The following is a 23,166-nucleotide window of genomic DNA, read 5'->3' as shown; positions in this document are numbered from 1 at the left end:
GTGATGTGACAGGTCGTGACACTTACTTTGAGACAAGAGCTATAGTGATGCATTGTTGGTTATGGTTTGAATTCATATCCAACAATTGCAACAATAACTTTTCACTGTCAATATCAACTGCCGAGCTTACATTTTTAATGTTTTCTGCTGGTGGTGTGCCTCTGCATTTTTTCAATGAACAAAAATGTGCCTTGGCTCCAAAAAGGTTGAAAAACACTGGTCTAAATAATGTGTATTGTATGTGAAAACCACGCCTCACCCGCTCCAAAATGATCATAATTAATCTTTTGATAATGTGCACATGTGTTAAAGGGGAATTTGTATACCGGTATTGTTCGCAATCCTTTTGAGAGACAAGAAGACAAAAGGTTTTTGTTTTTTTTTGCATTTTAATTTGTAACAATCAGCTCATTCTAGGGAGCTAACATTGCAGCTCATTGGACAACAATATTGGGGGCGTGCCTTAAAGGCACTGTGTTTAGCGTCCTCTCTCACCTGAAAAGGAGACTATTATATATGTCTCCGTTATCCATAGGTTTATCTATAACCCATAAAGTAGGCGGGCACGGAGCTATTTCTCAGCGTGTGTTTATTCCAGCCGGCACGTTAATACACTGACACACAACATCCGGATTCCCATCATGCATTGCTTAAAAACTACGGCAAGTAGTAATGTCCAAAAACATAACAGAGACGAAGCAGAAGAACTAAGAAGAGACATGGCGACGACGAGTAAGAAGAAGTACGCTTGCAAGTTCCAAAATGATTGGAAAAAAATAATTTCAGTTCATCCAGGACAGCTCGAAAGGGAAGGGGTATGCTGCCTGCACATTTTGTAGATCAGACTTTTATGTGTCTGCATATGTGTAAATAAATGAACACTGAAATTCAAGTATCTCTTTTATTTATATATATATATATATATATATATATATATATATATATATATATATATATATATAATGAAATGAATATATATATATACTGAATGTCAAGTATTTATTTTATTTATATATACACACATATATATATATATATATATATATATATATATATATATATATATATATAAGAAATACTTGAATTTCAGTGATTGCTAGCTATAAATATCCCCCGAACCCCCCCCCCCCCCCCCCCCCCCCCCCCATGATTTCAAAAACACTCGGGTTTGTTTCCGGAAATATGAACACACATTTGTTGCCGGAAACGGAAATAAATGCATTGAAAAAATAAGTTCCGGTAATGCATAAAATGACCAAAATACGGTAAAGGGACGGCGTGGCGCAGTGTAAGAGTGGCCGTGCGCGACCCGAGGGTCCCTGGTTCAATCCCCACCTAGTACCAACCTCGTTGTGTCCTGAGCAAGACACTTCACCCTTGCTCCTGATGGGTGCTGGTTAGCGCCTTGCATGGCAGCTCCCTCCATCAGTGTGTGAATGTGTGTGTGAATGGGTAAATGTGGAAGTAGTGTCAAAGCGCTTTGAGTACCTTGAAGGTAGAAAAGCGCTATACAAGTACAACCCATTTATCATTTATTTAAATATTGTACATATTACATATTGTTATGAACTGTTACTGCATTAAATATATACTTGCAGTGTGTATATAAAACGTTGATGGGGGGTTTTGGCTGCAACAGTGACTTCCATTAGCCGCATATTTTAGCAAGTATTTTTTTATCATCTTCAGAATCCTAAACAAAGACATATATGTTAGTGTCTCATTTTTGGGGGGAATTTTGCCTATCATTCACAATCCTTATGTAAGACAAGGCCACATATGTTTTTTTTTTTTTTTTTTTTTTTTAAATGCATTCTGAATCGTAAAATACGGCACATCGAGGTGGCTAATAATGCAGATAATGGGTCAAAAAACATCCAAAAACTGCCAACAATACTCCATCCTGCACTACCATGAGCTAATGCAACGAAATTTCGTTCTTATCTGTACTGTAAAGTTCAAATTTGAATGACAATAAAAGGAAGTCTAAGTCTAATTTACACCTCATGACCAGAATAGGAACGAACAAACTTTGTTGTCATTGCACAAGTACAACAACATTTTATTTTCATATATTAACCAAATATTAGCGATATTGTTATTATAATTGGTAACACAGTGCTATGATGAGAGGACACACACAATCAATCAATCAATCAATCAATCAATTCCTTTATTGTCATTGTCATAATAACACTTAAGTCATACATGAACAACGAGATTTTGTTTGAGCTTTGTCCAGCGGCATAGAAACTGCTTTGATGTGCAGGTTGACAATAGTTTACATTTTAGCATTTTAGCATTGTCAGGAAGATCGCGATAAGAGGTACGTGGGGGTGGGAACAGTCAGATGTCTGATGGGTGTTACGTTGATGTTGCAGCAAAGAGTGAGGTAATAAGATGGTCCGGGGCAGCAAAGGGGCAGGCTGTTCATTTAGCAGTCTCACAGCCTGGGGATACAGACTGTGAGACATTCTGGTGGTCCTGGCGCGAATCGATCTATACCTCCTTCCAGAGGGTAGTAGGTTGGAGAGGCCATGTGCTGGGTGGTATCTGTCCTTCAGGATGTTGTGTACTCGCTTTAGGCAGCGAGTTGTGTACATGGCACTCATCTCTGGGAGTATCGTCCTTGTAATTTACACAGGACTACACATTATGTAAACGAACACTCACAATGTCCCGAGTCTTTGATGCATTTGTAGTTTTTAACAAAAAGTCATCCTGTGTACTTTCAAACTAAAAGAGTTGTGTTGTCGTTGACAGGTGACGCAGGAGATCTGCGATCCAAGCCGAGTGTTCCGCCTCCTCGGATCTGACAGGTCAGTACTGCTCGTTCCTTTCCTGCTCTCTGTTTCGCTAGTAAGGCTGGATGATATGGCTGAAAACTGTGTGACGATATATGTTTTAAATTGGTCGATATCGACCGCTGATATTTTTTATGACCCATCGAAAATAAGAACCAGGATAAAAATATATATATACCGGTATATATATTGTAAACCTTTTTATTTAAAATGTAGCCTTTCTCTGATTATAATTCCCTCAGTTATGAAGGAAGAAAGGAAAAGAAATGTCAACACAAGCATGGAAAACACTCGAATGTAAACAAAATTCTAAAATCACATTGAACACTTAACAATAACCTCCTAAAATGAAGGTGCAAAAATAAGAAATATGTAAGAAATGCTTGATAAAGTGCAACAAAAGTGTGAAAATGTAAACCGACAAATCTGAGAATAACTATTTTCTGGAGGTTTAGTGCCAGGAAGTTCAACTGTGCTCTAAAGGGTTAGCGTGGCTAAGGTGGTGTGGTATCGTTGGTCTTGGTGGGAACGAGCATCATTTACAGACCACATTGGTCTTATACTATGGTGCCTTTTTTTTTTTTATCCAAAAAACTGCCATACTGTCGAGGTGACTTTTCCTCTTATCCACAATTTATTCACTCTCTGCAGCATTAATTTTTACTTTCTCTTCTCACTCCATGCAAAGAATCAACCACAAGACAACAAAGTGGCGCAACCAAACATAATACTGTTACCTCATTGGCTGTTAGCATGTCACTCCCTCAGCAATCACTTCCTGTGTTGCTCTGTTACCAGAGACGAGTGCCTTTGTTCATGCAACCAACCTTGCTTCGCAGCTTCCGGTTTCTTCTGACGAAGAAGAAGAAAAAACATTTGAGTTTGAGTTTATTTCGAATATGCAAGCATACAACATGATACATCACAATTTCCAGTTTCTCTTTTCAACATTTTCGAAAAGGAGTAGGAAGAAGTAGAGCTTATTTAAACCTACCCCTTTTCTTTTACATAACAGTTGCTAAAACTTTTGTTCACTTACTGTTCTCAATGTATTCACAATATACTCCATAAGTAATCACAATAAAAATAAATAAATATATAATAATTGGTGAAGTAAGTAGGGATGTCCCGATCCAGGTTTTTGCACTTCCGATCCGATACCGATATTGTTTTTGCACTTCCGATCCGATACCGATACTGACCGATACCGATACTGACCGATACTGGCCTATCCGAGCATGTATTGAAGTTTAAAGTTATTTAGTCTACTTAGTTGTCAGAATCATGTTGAAAAGGGTTTTAGTACTCTTGATAACAACTAGCCAGCTGAATTAGGGGAGTTTGAATAATACACAATGGTTGGTAACAAGAAACTGACCTGTTTATTCAAGGATAAACACAAAATAGACAAAATTATACATGACAAACAGAAATGGCATCATTGAACTAGGGCTGGGCGATATGGCCTTTTTTTAATATTGCGATATTTTAAGGCCATGTCACGATACACCATATATATGTGGATATGTTTAGTCCATGTCACGATACACCATATATATGTGGATATTTTGCCTTAGCCTTGAATGAACACTTGATGCATATAATCACAGCAGTATGATGATTCTATGTGTCTACATTAAAACATTCTTCTTCATACTGCATTAATATATGCTACTTTTAAACTTTCATGCAGAGAAGGAAATCACAACTAAAAAAATCACTAATTTTTTCATACTGTGTTGATCTGGAAATGTTTGCCTCTGCATTTTGATGGTGTGGACGTGTGGCACCGAATGGAGATAAGCGTCTCGACAGACGTTACAATATTTGAACAATGATGACGAAAACTGTTTTCTCTGTCGTGTCCGTGTGTCGAAAATTGTTATGCGCTTATTTTTTTTATTTGATTTTGTGCGTGGCATAGATTTGCCGTGCGCAATTGCACAAGCGCGCACCTTAGAGGGAGCGTTGCTAGCACGGCTGCGCTAGCATCACAGTTCACTGCTCGGGGAGGGCGTATACGTATGTGACGTATGACGTGACAGTATGTGACGTATGTAAGAAGGTGCGCTTGCTGTCTGTGAGAGGAAGACACAGGAAAGAGTGAGAAGAGCCTGTCGTGTAATGCCAGCAGCTAAAAGCAACTGCGTGAGAATCCACAGACCTGTGGATGTGTTGAAGGTGTGCTGGAAAATGCGGAACGGAAATAAGGGAGCAGCAGAAAAGTGGAATGTATTATTTAGATAGGTGCGTTGGAAAACACGGACCGGAGTTTTTTTTTAAAACAGGATCTGGATCGGCATTTTCCCATGCCTTGCCGATACGCATTTTTTGGCAAATATCGGCGGCCGATCCGATCCAAATATCGGATCGGGACATCCCTAGAAGTAAGTTATATTTCATATGGTGAGATAAGTAAGATTATTTTGAGAATGAAAGAATGGATGGATGAGATTCATTCAGAATGTTTATCATGGTTCTTCTTCTTTGTACTTTGTAAACACTTTAAGATTGAAGAGTTTCTTGAAGTGGATCATATTAGTACATTGTTGGATTGCTTTGCTTAATCCATTCCATCATTTAATTCCACATACAGATGGCTTTGAATGTTTTGTCGATTGCATTTTTTTTAATGATATCGATTACGTGTCTATCACGATATATATTGATATTGTTTTATCACCCGGCCTTATTAGCTAGCAAGCATGGAGCAGAGTTAAGGTTCTCGTGTTTTCCTCCCCTGCAGAGTGGTGGTTCTGCAGAGCCGACCCACAGACAACCCCACGGCGCTGAGCAACCTCTACATCTTGGCGGGTCACGAGAACAGTTACTAATCTGAAACGTGGGCAAGAAGTCACGCTTTGGACATTTTTATCAGGCGGAACTTCCCTGTCCTGTCCGGACCCGTTTGAGGGTCTCGGCCGCGTTACAAACAGTTTTCCTAATGCGGTGGCTTTGAATCCACCAGCCTGAGAGGAAGTCACACATTAGAAGGTTCCTGTGTACAACTATCTTCACCTGTTCTTGACTTAAGTGCCATTCAAGCTGGTGAGTATCTGTGATTGCTTCTAGCAAACTATGGGACTTTGTTAACAGCTTGAAGGTTCTGCCCTCCCAACAAAAGCAGAACACAACCCACCTCTGAGCCACGCGGGTTATTTAAGCAATATTTATTATTAACCATCGTCTTCAGTAATCGGGGTATGTCGATGCGTGCCATGGGGCTCAACTACCTAGCGAGCAGCTTTTTGGGATCTTCCTTCTGCTTTGTAACATAGTCGCATTCATCCTTTTCACACGTGGAATATAATGTAAAAGTCTTTTTACCCTTCTTTTATAGACATTTTATCTCATTATTTGCACCATGTAAGCACTTTTGTACATTGTATTTTGTTTTTATTTAAAATGACAAAATGAGGGACAATGCTCGATTCTGAAAACATCTTTTGCATTCCCTTTTGCAAAATGTTTTAACGTATGCTGCTGTTTTTTTGTTGTTGTATTTTTTTTTTTTAATAAAAAAGAGCTGTTGTTAACAAGACAACTGTGCCCTGTGGCTTTGATGAGTCTCCGCAGGGGAGACGTGTGAGGATTAGTTTCCGTTAATTCCCCGTTTAGGCGCTTGTCGTGATGTCACCCTGCTGCGCTAATTGGTCTCACTGTGACGCCACATTTGAATATGCATGCGCTGCAAATCAGCTTTAAACAGGAAGTTGTCACCAAAAGACGCCAGGGTGAGTCTCGCCCATCTGCACATGGATTGATCTACTTTGAAATGTTTGTTCCCCCAACAACAAACCCTCCGAGTCCTCTCTTTTCTTCCCCCCTTGGAGGCGGAGTCATCTGTTTCTATGGTGACCGGCTCTACCAAGAGGAAGATGTGTCAAAAGGCGACAACAAGGAGAGGTAGCTTTCTCGCTTTCAAATTAAAAGATGATTAGTGGCTTAACAAGTTGACGCTACCTGGGATTCTCGGACACACAAAATAATACAAGTTGTGTCGCTGCTGAACACACTCGCATTCTTCTTGTGCTTTGTATCCTCCACGTGTCGAGAGATTGATTGAAATGTGCAATGGGGCAATGTTTTATTTTGAAGGCATGACTGGATGTTGCAGGTTAGCCATGCAAAAAGTGTGCGAGTAAGGAAGGGCCGAGTCTTCACATCACATCTGAGCCTGGCAAGAGGAGGAAACCTGTTGAGTTTCTCTCGAGTACATGTGTCTTCATTACTAATCTTCCAAAAGTAAGTTGAAACCTTTAATGATGTTCATGCCTGGTTAAGTTTGTTACTTTGCTTGCAAATCTCCTCCAAGCACCACTTTGAGCTTGTTTTTGTGTTGTATAGTCACAATGCGACCCCCTCAGGGGAGATGACTTACTCTGCTAATGTTTGTGTGCTTTATGTAGTAATCTGACTGGCAGCTCTAATGATGCAAACACTTCCAGTAACACAAAGCTGCTAAATCCATCTAATGTTGGGTTCTCAATTTATTTTTTTTTACACTCCCCTTGCCCCCTGAAGTTAATTTTTTTTTTTTTACCTGTATGTGTCAAGATTAGGGCTGTCTCATTTAAAATATATATATAATTCTGGAATTTGGTTTAATCATGATTAATTACAGGTGATGACTTGTTTGTTTGAAATTAGCTTAAGAACAGAGCACAATATTTGCATTTTTATTTTCAGAATGTCACCCAGGAACGTTTTAAAACAGTTTATTTAAATGCATGTAATTTTTTCACACAAAACTTGGTAACTTTTTTTAGCTAAAGTTCTTTTCAGGCTGTATTTTGGTCGAGCACACCAGTCAGTTTCCTCTCTCATTTTTGTACGGACGTATGCAATGATCTATTCACTGACCGTATTGCGGTTAAGGTAAAAGGGCTTGTTTGGTCAAAACAAATTGCATGATTAATCAAAATGTGTTTATGGTTAATTAAATATTTTTTTGTGATTAATCACCTGAGATAACTCACAAATTTTGACAGCCCTAGTCAAGATAGTTCTTTGATGTTATTACGCCCCGAAGTGAACGTTTACCTATCTGTATGTGTCAAGATACACGCACGCACACACACTCTTGTATTTGTTACCTTCTTGAAACCTCTGAAAAATGCCTACCTCTTTAGGACCACCCTCTCTAGATATGTAAAGATTTGTATTTACAACATTAATAATATAGTATTTTTTTTAAATTTTGTGTTTGTAATTGGCTTTTAATCTTCATTATGTATAAGTTATTATGTCTCTATATACATATTTGTTAATTTTGACCAAAGTGAGCGCATTTTAATTTCTTACACACACTTGTTATTCAAATCAAGACAAATCAAGCTTTATTTATAAAGCCCTTTTCATACATAAAAGAAATGCAACGTAAAGTGCTTTACAAAGTTAAAAACAATACCCCAGTGACCCATATCACCCATTATCACATACGTACACATGGACACAGATAGCAAACACAAACACACACAACATACACACATATGCAATTATATGGACCAATGATTGCATGGCTGAGTACAGAGGAGACATGTGAGTAAACACTATCACAGGAGCCATCTGCACCAGAAGGTCATCAGACCATGGCCACCAGGACGCTGACACAAAAGCGCCCCCACAAGCACGGCCGATAACCCCTGAGGCAGATGGCTTTTGATTGATTGACTGAGAAGTTTATTGACATCTTAAAGAATTGAATCCATGTAATGCTTTAAAAAGGCAAATGGATGGCACAAAAAGCCAAAAGGCTTGTTTCCATTGTGGTCCATTAAATATTCATCACATTTGATACATTCAATAATAAAAGATATATAACCTGTAACATGTATATAACAATTTACGTTAAAAAATTGATAAATGATGTACATATACACAGTATACATGTCAGGTGATTTGAAAAATATATACAAAATCTGAGGAACGTTGGAAAATAAAAATAATAAAACTTGTAAAATAGTAAGAACCATGTGTAGAGATAAAGAATAAAATACAAGTAAGACGTGAAGATTAATAGAAAAAATTAAATAAAAAATATATATATGGTAAATAAATAAATATAACAAAATAAAATCTTGCATAACTAATAGGATACAAAGTAAAATACACATGACTTCAATAAAATATCAGGTAAAAGCCAAATCAAAAAGGTGGGTCTTTAGCCTACATATGTTGGCCTGAGGAGGAGCACTTCACATTTTTACATACCCTTGTTATTTCATATGTTGGCCAGAGGGGGAGCACTTCACATTTTTACACACCCTTGTTATTTCATATGTTGGCCAGAGGGGGAGCACTTCACATTTTTACATACCCTTGTTATTTCATATGTTGGCCAGAGGGGGAGCACTTCACATTTTTACATACCCTTGTTATTTCATATGTTGGCCAGAGGGGGAGCACTTCACATTTTTACATACCCTTGTTATTTCATATGTTGGCCAGAGGGGGAGCACTTCACATTTTTTACATACCCTTGTTATTTCATATGTTGGTCAGAGGGGGAGCACTTCACTTGTTTACATACCCTTATTTCATATGTTGGCCAGAGGGGGCGCACTTCATATTTTTACATACCCTTGTTATTTCATATGTTATCCAGAGGAGTAGCACTTCACATTTTTACATACCCTTGTTATTTCATATGTTGGCCAGAGGGGGAGCACTTCACATTTTTACACACCCTTGTTATTTCATATGTTGGCCAGAGGGGGAGCACTTCACATTTTTACATACCCTTGTTATTTCATATGTTGGCCAGAGGGGGAGCACTTCACATTTTTACATACCCTTGTTATTTCATATGTTGGCCAGAGGGGGAGCACTTCACATTTTTACATACCCTTGTTATTTCATATGTTGGCCAGAGGGGGAGCACTTCACATTTTTTACATACCCTTGTTATTTCATATGTTGGTCAGAGGGGGAGCACTTCACTTGTTTACATACCCTTATTTCATATGTTGGCCAGAGGGGGCACACTTCACATTTTTACATACCCTTGTTATTTCATATGTTATCCAGAGGGGGAGCACTTCACATTTTTACATACCCTTGTTATTTCATATGTTGGTCAGAGGGGGAGCACTTCATATTTTTACACACCCTTGTTATTTCATATGTTGGTCAGAGGGGGAGCACTTCATATTTTTACACACCCTTGTTATTTCATATGTTGGCCAAAGGGGGAGCACTTCACATTTTTTACATACCCTTGTTATTTCATATGTTATCCAGAGGGGGAGCACTTCACATTTTTACATACCCTTGTTATTTCATATGTTGGTCAGAGGGGGAGCACTTCATATTTTTACACACCCTTGTTATTTCATATGTTGGTCAGAAGGGGAGCACTTCATATTTTTACACACCCATGTTATTTCATATGTTGACCAGAGGGGGAGCACTTTTAAAACCGACACACTGTCAATTTGAAAAATCCCTCCTTTTTGGGACCACCCTAATTTTGATGGATTTCACCACCAGGGGGTGCAAATAAGACATTCTCTATTAGATGCAATGGTTTTCCGTATTGGGACCATGATTTTGGTCCTAACTTGTTCACCGGTCTTCATATGGAAGGTACTTTTCCTTGTTGATGTCTCAAGAAGGGTAAAAATGCAAGAACACACACACACCCTGATGAGGCCAGACTGCCCCACTAATTTAGAAGCACTGAAGCGAATGTTTATCTTTCTGTATGTGTCAAGGTATACACTATTGCCTCTCACCACAGGAAGGCCCCCGCCTACTAATTGAGAAGCACTGATTTACAATAGAAAGGGGATTCTTATGGCCCCATTCGTCGCAATTTACCTGGCACATGAAACGTGACGAATTTGAGACATGCACTATCCACTTTGGCCGCCAGATGGCAGTAAGGTGTTGGGTATCTTGAAATATGTTCACAAGTGTATAAGCTTCAGTCGCTGTTAAGAGTGGCTGTTTCCATAATTGATGTTTGTGTCAAAATCAGGGCTGTCTCATGATATTTAAAAAAAAATAAAAATCTAATTCTGAAATTTGGTTTAATCATGATTAATTACAGGTGATGACTTGTTTGCTTGATTGAAATTAGCTTAAGAAAAGACCACAATATTTGTACACAAATGCATTTTTATTAGAGATGTCCGATGATGGCTTTTTTGCCGATATCCGATATTCCGATATTGTCCAACTCTTAATTACCGATTCCGATATCAACCGATACCGATATATACAGTTGTGGAATTAACACATTGTTATGCCTAAGTTTGTTGTGATGCCCCGCTGGATGCATTAAACAATGTAACAAGGTTTTCCAAAATAAATCAACTCAAGTTATGGAAAAAAATGCCAACATGGCACTGCCATATTTATTATTGAAGTCACAAAGTGCATTATTTTTTTTTAACATGCCTCAAAACAGCAGCTTGGAATTTGGGACGGTTGAGGTGGGCGGGATTTGGGCGGGCGGGGTTCTAGGGGGTAGCGGGGGGTGTATATTGTAGCGTCCCGGAAGAGTTAGTGCTGCAAGGGGTTCTGGGTATTTGTTCTGTTGTTTTTATAGTTGTGTTACGGTGCGGATGTTCTCCCGAAATGTGTTTGTCATTCTTGTTTGGTGTGGGTTCACAGTGTGGTGCATATTTGTAATAGTGTTAAAGTAGTTTATACGGCCACCCTCAGTGTGACCTGTATGGCTGTTGACCAAGTATGTATGCATTCACTTGTGTGTGTGAAAAGCTGTAGATATTATGTGATTGGGCACGCACGCAAAGGCAGTGCCTTTAAGATTTATTGGCGCTCTGTACTTCTCCCTACGTCCGTGTACCACTCCGTACAGCTGCGTTTTAAAATGTCATGAATTGTACTTTTTGAAACCGATACCGATAATTTCCGATATTACATTTTAAAGCATTTATCGGCCGATGATATCGGACATCTCTAATTTTTATTTTCAGAATGTCATCCAGGAACGTTTTAAAACAGTTTACTTAAATGTGTGTCATTTATTCGGACACATGAAACCTGACGAATTTGAGGCATGCACTATCCACTTTGGCCACCAGATGGTAGTAGAGTGTTGGGTGTCTTAAAATATGTTCAGAAGTGTTTTAAGCGTCAGTCGCTATGAAGAGTGGCGGTTTCCATAATTTTCAGCAGACTGCATTGCAAAATGATTACATCCACCCAGGAATGGGCCTATATGAATCCCTTCCCTACTGTAATGAGAGACATCCAATGCAAAAGATATATTAATAAAAGCTAATTTTTAAATAAAACTCACTCCCCTAATCAGTGTGTTTATTTTTTGTAGCTTTTAGTATTTAGTTTATTAAACCACAATCATAAATATCTCTCAGGCAGAGCTGAGCGTTGGTCGTCTTCACAAAGGCCTTATTTTTGTGGCAAGTCTTGTGCTTGTGCTACAGTTGACTCAAAACCCTCCCTCATGTGTCCTAGAGACTTTCCTCCTTTTCGAGGATGGAGAAGTACGAGAAGATCGGCAAGATCGGTGAGGGATCGTACGGCGTTGTCTTCAAGTGTCGCAACAGAGACTCGGGCCAGATTGTGGCCATCAAGAAATTTGTGGAGTCCGAGGACGATCCCATGATCAGGAAGATCGCACTGAGGGAGATCAGGATGCTTAAGGTCTACACACCAAACACATTTTGCTTCATCTTTGATATTTTTTCATCACTGGACACCACATTAGGTACACACGCCTTCGCACATACCAGCATTCAATAGACAAGTACTGTATTTTTCGGACTATAAGTCGCTCCGGAGTATAAGTCGCACCGGCCGAAAATGCATAATAAAGAAGGAAAAAACATATATAAGTCGCATTTTTGGGGGAAATTTATTTGATAGAAGCCAACACCAAGAATAGACATTTGAAAGGCAATTTAAAATAAATAAAGAATAGTGAACAACAGGCTGAATAAGTGTACGTTATATGAGGCATAAATAACCAACTGGTATGTTAACGTAACATATTATGGTAAGAGTCATTCAAATAACTATAACATAGAACATGCTATACGTTTACCAAACAATCTGTCACTCCTAATCGCCAAATCCGAGGAAATCTTATACGTCTAGTCTCTTACGTGAATGAGCTAAATAATATTATTTGATATTTTACAGTAATGTGTTAATAATTTCACACATAAGTCGCTCCTGAGTATAAGTCGCACCCCCGGTTAAAAAAAACTGCGACTTATAGTCCGAAAAATACGGTATTTACTAAGATAATAGTATTTTTTAAATGATCATTTTGTTTGTAGTTTGTAGTTCTGATTGTGCTGGTGTGCCTAATGAATAGTCCACTTAAATTGACTGAAATTAACATTTTGGACACAATGTTTTCAACAAGTATTTTCTTAGTGATTATTAGCCCAATTAATAAATAATGGCAAATGTCACAAACTAAAATCACAAAATGCAATAATAAATTGAGATTAAATAATATCGATCATATTTATAATAATGTTGATTTAAATTTTTTTTTTTTATAATTTTCTGTAAAGCACTGAGTTTCCTTGTGTACGAATTGTGCTCTATAAATAAACTTGCCCTGCCTATAAAATAGTTATAACAATACAATTTCAGTAAATCACTTGTAAATATAAAGTGAAAAGTGGGTCTTGTGGATACATTTATTTAATTTCAATTTAAAATAGTCTACTAGTTGAAATAAGACAGATATAATAGACATAGTCATAATTTCCATCATCACAGTGCGAATTTTTGGGTTAGGGTTGAAGATTGAATTATTTTATTATATATATATATATATATATATATATATATATATATATATATAATATATAATTATTATATTATAAAATATTATTATTATTTATTACATTTATATTAGATAAAATTCAGAAACTAGTGCAATATATGTATATATTTTTGGTGTAGAAATCTTGTATTATTGTTTGTATACTTAAGGGTATTATTCAATGTGTGAGGTGAGAGTTGACCAGTTTCTGTTGACATCAACGAAATGAAGAAATTGTGTTACTAATAAGACGTCATCTCAGGCTTTTATTTTGAAATTGCGTGCCGACTGAAGTCTTATTTAGTCAAACTATCAGCGATGTGCCGTGCGCTTGTTAAATGTTTAATTAGTCATGCAGCAGGAGGGAGTGGCAGCGGCCTCCCAAACACCAGGAGCTCATAAATAGGAGAGGATGGGGGCCGGTTGCCAGGGGCGACGGCATGTTTATTACCGCCTATTAACGCTTATACTCGGGCGAGCAAAGAGGGTGTCGCTGCTGTGATCTCATGTGTGAACGTGTTTGTGTTCACGCAGCAACTCAAACACGCCAACCTGGTCAATCTCATCGAGGTGTTCCGACGCAAGAGGAAGCTTCACCTGGTCTTCGAGTACTGCGACCACACCGTTCTCCACGAATTGGACCGACACCCCCGAGGGTGGGTGACTCGCCTCACGCTGCAAAAATCACTTGCCAACCCAATGAAATCTCGTAGATCAAGTGGATTTTTTTCATTGCTCGTGTCACATGTTTGCATTGTCGCTTGTTGCTAGGCAGACTTTTAAGTCCAAAAAATACATCCTATTTTGGTTGGAGAAACTATAAAATTAGGTTTAAAGGCTGTGGGAGGAAACATTTTAAAACATTTTAAATGTTTTTTTTTTGTTTGGTTTTTTTCGGAAAAAAAACCTGTTAATTTTAAAGAGTGATTGTTAAAAAATTCCAACACAAGCGCGAGGAGTCTTGCTCACCCTTGTAAAGTATTTTTTTATTATGGTGAAAATGACACCTTCTTATTTGTGGACAAACTTTTATGTGGAAAATTACTACTTCTTAAAGAAGATGTGTGAAACGACAACTTTTAACATGTAAAATGACAATTTATGTGTAAAATGACAACTTATGATTAAAATGACAACTTGTGTGTAAAATGATAACTTCTTATGAGTAAAATGGCAAGTTATGTGTAAAATGACAACTTTTAATTTGTAAAATGATAACTTATGTGTAAAAAGACAACTTATGTAAAAAGACAACTTCTTACAAGAAAACCTATGTGTAAAATGACAATTTTTAACGTGTAAAATGAAACATTTTAATCTGTAAAATGACAATTTATGTGTAAAATTAAATTTTGTAATCTGTAAACTGACAATTTATGTGTCACAATAAAATGTTTAGTCTGTAAAATGACAATTTCTTATGAGTAAAATGACAACTTTTGACATGTGAAACGACAACTTTTAACATGTAAAAGGACAATTTATGTGTAAAATTACAACTTTTAATCTGTAAAATGGCAGCTTTTTATGAGTAAATTAACAACTTTTAGCATGTCAAATGACAATTTATTTGTAAAATTACATCTTACAAGTAAAATGAAAACTTTTTGTAAAATTACAACTTTGAATGCGTAAAATGACAATTTCTTATGTGTAAAATAACAATTATGTGTAAAATAACTTTTACTTTGTAAAATGATACTTCTTATGAGTAAAAGGAAAACTTCTTATGAGTAAAATGAAAACTTATGAGTAAAATGAAACTTTTAACCTGTAAAATTACAATTTGTGTAAAAAGACACCTTACAAGAAGACCTATGTGTAAAATGACAACATTTAACATGTAAAATGACAACTTTTAATCCGTAAAATGACAATTTATGAGTAAAATGACAATTTTGACATGTGAAACGACAACTTCTTATGAGTACGGTAAAATGAGAACTTTTAACATGTGAAATTAAAACTTTTAATCTGTAAAATCAGAACTTCTTATGAGTAAATGACAACTTTTGACATGTGAAACGACAACTTTTATCATGTAAAATGACAATTTGTGTAAAATTGCAATTTTTAATCTGTAAAATTACAACTTCTTAAGAGTAAAATGACAACTTTTAGCATGTCAAATGACAATTTATTTGTAAAATGTCATCTTACAAGCAAAATGAAAACTTTTTTGTAAAATGACAACTTTGAATGTGTAAAATGACAAATTATGTATTCAAATGGCAACTTATGTGTAAAATGACAACTTTTAATTTGTAAAATAATAACTTCTTATGAGTAAAATGAAAACCTTTGACTTGTAAAATGACAATTTATGTGTAAAATGACAATTTCTCTGTAAAATGACAATTTCTCAGTAAAATGACAACTTCTTACAAAAGAGACAAAAACTTATGATTTTTTTCAACATTTAAAACACTTCCTTTGGTCCAAATTTGACATAGATTATGTTTTACAGACCGTCTTAAAGTCGCTTTTTGACCATCTCTTCAGGATGCGCCGTTCTGTGGCCAGTTTTATTTGAGTGCTTTCACTTCAAATGTGTCTTCTCCTCGCTATCTTTGTTGTAGTTTTTAGTGCTGCCATAGCGAGTCTACTGACAATTCTAACAATACGCTATTTTGTGTTAAAAATGGCAACAGCTGAGGATGCATGTGCACGTACGAGTCAGTCTGCCCCACGACAAGAGGATAGAGAAAAAGGAGTTTATTGACAACAGTGTTGGACTACAATGGCGGTCTTGCGTTAAACTCTCTGGGTAAAACCATATGTAGAGATATCCACTCACGACATAGGGCAGAAAACGTCACTGGACAGGGTCAATTCCAAACGGCTCGTTTGGAAGAAATATGAAGGAAGGCACTATTGTTTTATAAATATCTCTGCAATGCCTCCTATCAAATTTTCTGGACATATGCAGATCCCAAATACACATACGCAGGTACCAATAAGTAAGAAAAGTTGGTTTGCATAATAGGGTCTCTTTAATAGATAGTACTTTATTGATTCCTTTAGGAGAGTTCCCTCAGGAAAATTAAAAGTAATAGTAAAATGACAACTTCTTGCAAGAAAACTCCTGTGTTTGAATAGCAACTTTTTACATGTAAAATTACAACTTTTTTTCATGTAAAATGACAACTTTTTACATGTAAAATGACAACTTTTTTTCGTGTGAAATGACAACTTTTTTTCGTGTAAAATGACAACTTTTTTCCGTGTAAAATGACAACTTTTTTCCGTGTAAAATTACAACTTTTTTCATGTAAAATGACAACTTTTTTTGTGTAAAATTACAACTTTTTTTGTGATAATTGACAACTTTTTTTCGTGTAAAATGACAACTTTTTTCATGTAAAATGACAAATTTTTTATGTAAAATTACAACTTTTTTTGTGATAATTGACAACTTTTTTCGTGTAAAATGACAACTTTTTTCATGTAAAATGACAACTTTTTTTGTGTAAAACGACAAGTCTGTTTTGACTTTATTCTCACAAAATTACGATTAATGAAGTTGGGACAATTTCACAGGAGAGTTTCAACATTTTTTCAAAGCTACAACTTTATTCTCATAAATTGACATTTTCAGTAAATTGTTTTTCCTGTAAAATTATGACTTTAGCCTCTTTGTGACTTTATTTTCTTAAAGTTATGTCTTCATTCTAAAGAAATGGTAACATTATATAAAATGACAACACTATCGTTAAAAAATTGAATTTTTCTTGCAAGGCTCCGACTAAGACATTTAAAAACATTTTTTTTTAAATTTGAGTCACAATGTTATCCACAAGAAATTGTAACTTTAATATTTTGAATTGTTTCCTTTTTTCCTTAATTTTTTTCAATAAAATTACAGCTTTAGTTTTTTAAATTCCGTCTTTATTCTGCTAAAACGGCAACTTCTTGTAAAATGATCGACTGTATTCTTATGAAATTAGGAGTTTCCTCATAAAACAATGACATTATTCTTGTTAAATGACAAGTTTATTCTGATCAGGACTATTTGTTACAATGTGCACATCCTCGTCAAAAGGGCTCACTATTTGGCCAGCTGCGTTATGAGAGTGACAAAGTCATAGTGGTGATCGTTTGATGTCCTGGTGACTTTCATACAGTATGTGCAGGCCGGCCTCGCTCGCCTTTGTCCTGCCCTGCTCCCCCCTTTGCCCCCCTGGCCGATGCTCTGGTCTCCTGGGAAGCTGACCCGGGTTCCGCCGGGAATGTTTACAGTGACGCTCTCCCAGCGGGCTCAGCTGGCGGGGCGCTGTCACCATTTCATACGCTGCTGGACACAACATGGCGTTGTTATGAATTGCGAGTCACGTGACCGCCTTCACGTTTCCACGGCGACTCTGAAAGACGATTGACCCCTGAGCCCGCTGTGTGTCGAGCGTCTGCGATCAGGATAGGCCGCATGAGGTCCCAGTAACTCAACGAGAGCAAAGTTATTCCACCAAGAACTAAAGTTGACAATATCACAACATATCGTAGCAATCCAACAATCGTAGCACATGCTGAAAAGTACTATCCTTGTTAGCAATTCCGACCTTATGGAGAAAATAGTTGTTAGCATAACGTTAGCATCCACTTAAAGGAAAATAGTATTACACCTACTCAGTGGCCTTTTGGTAAGAGTGTCCGCCCTGAGATCGGTAGGTTGTGAGTTCAAACCCAGGCCGAGTCATACTGTCAGGTTCTAACACTGATGACGTCTATTAAACAAGACAAAAAGCAAGGAATTAAACAGAGACAGAATTAAATTTGGCTCAATTGAGGAGAGACGTCTGGACTGTACTCTTGTTCAGTCTCACCATGCTCTGACAAAAGATTGTACGCCTCCTCTTTTATTTGTACTTTCCCTGATTACCAGGCAACAGCTGTTTCTAAGGGACGGGGGTCGTCAACAGCCATCGCCTTTTATTACAAAACAGTTAAGAAAAAAGGTCGGTTCAAAGAAAAAGTCGTAAAACTGTTCGAAGAAGAGGTGCCTGGAGCTTGGGCAGGTCCTGCTTTCTCTCTGCTTTGTAGTTCTCGGCTCAAGACAATATCTTTCTGTGGATTACAAGACATCAAAGAAACAGAACACCTTCATGTTGCTTCCCATCCTACACAGTGGAGTTTTACAAGCCTTCTTCTTGGTAGGATCAAAGACAGCTTTTGTCTTCTCGCCGGGCACACATTGAAACACAAAGTTTTGTGATAACTTAGATACAATTATTCTGACATCCGCCCTGAGATCGGTAGGTTGTGAGTTCAAACCCCGGCCAAGTCATACGAAAGACTATAAAAATGGGAGCCATTACCTCCCTGCTTGGCACTCAGCATCAAGGAATTGAAAAAAATGATTCCCGGGCGCGGCCACCGCTGCTGCTCACTGCTCCTCTCACCTCCCAGGGGGTGAACAAAGGGATGGGTCAAATGCAGAGGACAAATTTCACACCACCTTGTGTTTGTGTGACAATCATTGGTACTTTAATTTTACTTTAACTTTATTATCGTTGTTAGCTTTCTGGAAAACATGCTGAAAAGTGTTATTGTTGGCGTTTCTAAGCGTATGGAAAGAGTCTTGTTATCCTTGTTAGCGTTTCCCAGCACCTGTTTTAAAAGAGTTATGGTTTCAGCGTCCCCGAGCACCTGGTGAAGAGCATCACCTGGCAGACGCTCCAAGCCGTCAACTTTTGCCACAAACACAACGTAAGTTTTTTTGTTTTTTTGACTCTACTGCACCTTTTTAACAAGCATTCCTTCCCCTCGGCGGCGCGGCAGTAAAAACGTTAGCAAACACGTTGCTAACCCCCGTTAAGTGTCTGCCTATACGGCTGACCTTTGCCCCCCCCTGGCAGTGTATCCACAGAGACGTGAAGCCGGAGAACATTCTCATCACCAAACAGCAGGTCATCAAGCTGTGCGACTTCGGCTTCGCCCGCATTCTCAGTGAGTGGAAGCCATAGGATGACGCCACCCGGTGGACGCCGCCGTCATTTCACCAGCTTCCCGTTGTTCAACCCCCCCAGCCGGGCCGTGCGACTACTACACAGACTACGTGGCCACCCGCTGGTACCGGGCCCCCGAGCTGCTGGTGGGCGACACGCAGTACGGCCCCCCCGTGGACGTGTGGGCCATCGGCTGCGTCTTCGCCGAGCTGCTGACCGGGGTCCCTCTGTGGCCCGGAAAGTCCGACATGGACCAGTTGTACCTGATCCGCAAGACCCTGGGTGAGGTCACCAGCGTCAATAATCACGCTGCTCGGGTGTGTCACATAGATGATCTTTGACCAGACATTGTGAAAGATGACGGGGATCTTTGTCCTCCGCAGGAGACCTGATCTCTCGACACCAGCAGGTTTTCAGCAGCAATCAGTTTTTCAGCGGCCTCGCCATCCCTGAACCTCCAGAGATGGTAAGACCAGGCGTCACCTGACCTTTGATGCTTAACTCATACTTGCCAACCCTCCCGGATTTTCCGGGAGACTCCCGAAATTCAGCGCCTCTCCCGAAAACCTCCCGGGACATATTTTCTCCCGAAAATCTCCCGAAATTCAGGCGGAGCTGGAGGGGGCGTGGCCTCCAGACCTGAGTCCGCTTTCCCACAATATAAAGAACGTCTACCGTAAAGCAGTACGTCTGCCGTAAACAGCAATGTTGTGACACTCTTAAACAGGACAATACTGCCATCTAGTGCATTTGATGAAAGCACTTTTGTGCGTGCCACACAGCAATGCATCATCAGAGAGGGTGTTCAGCATGGTTAGAAAGATAGTGACAGAGGATAGAACAAGGATGGAAAATTCAACCCTTAACTCAACAATGAGTAGATGAGTGTTATGTGTGTGTATATGTGTAAATAAATGAACACTGAAATTCAAGTATTTCTTTTATTTATATATATATGTATATATATATATATATATATATATATCCATCCATCCATCCATCCATCCATTTTCTACCGCTTATTCCCTTTCGGGGTCGCGGGGATATATATATATATATATATATATATATATATATATATATATGAAATACTTGACTTGGTGAATTCTAGCTGTAAATATACTCCTCCCCTCTTAACCATGCCCCCAACCACGCCCCCGCCCCAAACACGCCCCCCCACCTCCCGAAATTGGAGGTCTCAAGGTTGGCAAGTATGGCTTAACTTGGATCTCGTGAAGGCAGGCGTACCTAATGTTGTGGCCTAAACCCTTTTTTTTCCCCGTCTGCCTTTTAGGAATCTTTTGAGCTGAAATATCCAAACCTGTCACATCAAACTCTGAGTCTCCTGAAGGTAATGAGATCATAGCAATATTTAAAAAAAACTAAAATAATCAAAACATTTTTATGTTAATAAATGTGTCATGAAATATCATGCAAATGTATGTATATTTAATTACTTTGTTTATTTATTTTCGGTATTTAATCAAATATGTATTTCACAATTGAATGATGTATTTCAGGATTTACTTATTTCATGGTTTTATATGTCAAATTCACCCATCAAAGTCAGAATCAGAATAGTTTTTATTGCCTTTGCTTGAGAGCAGGTTCACAACATAAAACACATGGTCAGTGGGCGGTGCTATCACAAACCTAGTCCGAGTCTTTGCATGGACCGAGGCAGGTCATGTAGCAGGTAAAGGAGAGGAATTTGTTAGTTATTTCCGCACTTTCAGACCAAAATATCGACTAGTCGTCCTCCCCTTCTTAGATCAAAGTTCCACAGACAAGTGGAAGGGCTGGGTAATCGATCAGGCGTTAGGATCCGCCCACTGATCTCATAAATAATTAAATTGTGACATAATGCATGACATTAAGTCATAAAATAGATAATTATATTGTCAAACAAATAAGGCAATGGTTAAATATATTTATATTAAATTATGATAATTTATATATATATATATATATATATATATATATAATTATATTTGTTTTTATGTATAATTTATATTTATATATATTGCGTATTGCATACTTGCCAACCCTCCCGGATTTTCCGGGAGACTCCCGAAATTCAGCGCCTCTCCCGAAAACCTCCCGGGACAAATGATCTCCCGAAAATCTCCCGAAATTCAGGCGGACTCAGGTCCGCTTTCCCACAATATAAACGGTGTGCCTGCCCAATGACGTTATAACTGTAGACTGATCGAGAGCGAGTTCTTGGTTCCTTATGTGGGTTTATTGATATGCAGTTTCATTAACGTCCTCCCAGCGCGGTAACAACACACAACAACAGAAGTCACGTTTTTGTCTACCGTAAAGCAGTTTGTCTGCCGTAAACAGCAATGTTGTGACACTCTTAAACAGGACAATACTGCCATCTAGTGCATTGGATGAAAGCACTTTTGTGCATGCCACACAGCAATGCATCATCAGAGAGGGTGTTCAGCATGGTTAGAAAAATAGTGACAGAGAATAAAACAAAGATGGACAATTCAACCCTTAACTCAACAAGTATATGTGTAAATAAATGAACACTGAAATTCAAGTATTTCTTATATATATATATATATATATATATATATATATATATATATATATATATATAGATACAATAAAATAAATATATATTTATAGCTAGAATTCACTGAAAGTCAAGTATTTCTTATATATATATATATATATATATATATATATATATATATATATATATATATATATATGTATATGAAATACTTGACTTGGTGAATTCTAGCTGTAAATATACTCCGCCCCCCCCCCCGGAAATCGGAGGTCTCAAGGTTGGCAAGTATGGCGTATTGAGTATCTAATAATAGAAAAGCGCGATATAAAATCTAATCCATTATTAGTATTATTTTATATATATATAATTTTGCATTGAATTAATTGACATATTTAATAACACTTATGTATTTGCATTATGTATTTAATATTTGGTATCTTCCTATGGTATATTATTTATTTATTCACTGTTCTGTTACAGAGAACAAGGAAATAGGATAAAATTGCTATGGTATGAAAAGGGGTAGGATTAAATAAGCTCAGCTTCTTCCTACTCCTTTTCGGACGTGCTGCAATGAAACAACTGGTTGTGCTGCAATACATTGTGTCGTATGCATGTTCCAAATAAACTGAAACTGAACTAATACAGTATTTTCGAATGGAAATGTTTTAGGCGTGTCTGCGAATGAATCCGTCGGAACGTCTTACGTGCGAGCAGCTGCTGCAGCATCCTTACTTCGACAGCCTGCGGGGGAAGAGCCAAGGCGGCGGCGGCGGGCGGGAGCACGATCGCTACGGCAACAGGAGGACGCGCTTGCCACGCAAACACCTCCCGGCTGGGGTGAGTGTGTCGCGCCTCCTTACGTTCAACCTGTTCTCAAACTGCCGTCCTCGCAGTGTTTGCCTCAGCTGACGGGCAGCAGTATCTTCCCGGCGTTGGACACCAAGAAGTACTACCACAACCTGCGCAAGTTCAACTACCACCTTCCCAACATTTAAGGTCTGTACTCCCCAGACCTGCGCCACGTCCACGAGCAGGACAAACACTCAGGAACCAAACGAAGCTGCATCAGGTAGCGTCACACTTAAATGAGCGACGCCGCGCTCCACCCGGGGGGAA

The 23,166-nt window shown here is 38.2% G+C and overlaps 2 protein-coding genes across 9 annotated transcripts in view; both read left to right on the top strand.

Moving 5' to 3' along the window:
• The window catches only part of map4k5 (mitogen-activated protein kinase kinase kinase kinase 5), a 77,770-nt gene extending 71,428 nt beyond the window's left edge, over positions 1-6,342 (top strand). For all 8 annotated transcript variants that reach the window (XM_061969052.1, XM_061969054.1, XM_061969055.1 and 5 more), the window contains 2 exons: positions 2,764-2,819; positions 5,551-6,342. In XM_061969052.1, coding sequence (XP_061825036.1) covers positions 2,764-2,819; positions 5,551-5,638 — 144 coding nt within the window. In that variant the 3' untranslated portion in view covers positions 5,639-6,342. The remainder of the gene's footprint in view (positions 1-2,763; positions 2,820-5,550) is intronic.
• Positions 6,343-6,981: 639 nt separating this feature from the next.
• cdkl1 (cyclin dependent kinase like 1 (CDC2 related kinase)) lies at positions 6,982-23,105 on the top strand. Its single transcript, XM_061969067.1, has 10 exons — positions 6,982-7,049; positions 12,252-12,440; positions 14,113-14,234; positions 19,209-19,281; positions 19,431-19,521; positions 19,602-19,802; positions 19,904-19,986; positions 20,815-20,871; positions 22,720-22,887; positions 22,944-23,105. Exons 2-10 carry the CDS (start codon positions 12,273-12,275, stop codon positions 23,043-23,045), a joined length of 1,065 nt encoding a protein of 354 aa, XP_061825051.1. The 5' UTR covers positions 6,982-7,049; positions 12,252-12,272; the 3' UTR covers positions 23,046-23,105.
• Positions 23,106-23,166: the final 61 nt, after the last annotated feature.

This window comes from Nerophis lumbriciformis, linkage group LG08 (genome assembly GCF_033978685.3).
Source record: "Nerophis lumbriciformis linkage group LG08, RoL_Nlum_v2.1, whole genome shotgun sequence".
Classification (NCBI taxonomy): domain Eukaryota; kingdom Metazoa; phylum Chordata; class Actinopteri; order Syngnathiformes; family Syngnathidae; genus Nerophis; species Nerophis lumbriciformis.
The sequence above is the reverse complement of the archived record's forward strand: the minus strand, read 5'-3'. Positions and strand labels throughout refer to the sequence as shown.

Coding starts and splice junctions, on each gene's coding strand:
- cdkl1 (XM_061969067.1), top strand. CDS start 12,273: ATGGAGAAGTACGAGAAGATCGGCAAGATCGGTGAGGGATCGTACGGC. Junction 19,522..19,601: donor CGGCTTCGCCCGCATTCTCA/GTGAGTGGAAGC, acceptor CAACCCCCCCAG/CCGGGCCGTGCGACTACTAC. Junction 19,987..20,814: donor TCCCTGAACCTCCAGAGATG/GTAAGACCAGGC, acceptor TCTGCCTTTTAG/GAATCTTTTGAGCTGAAATA.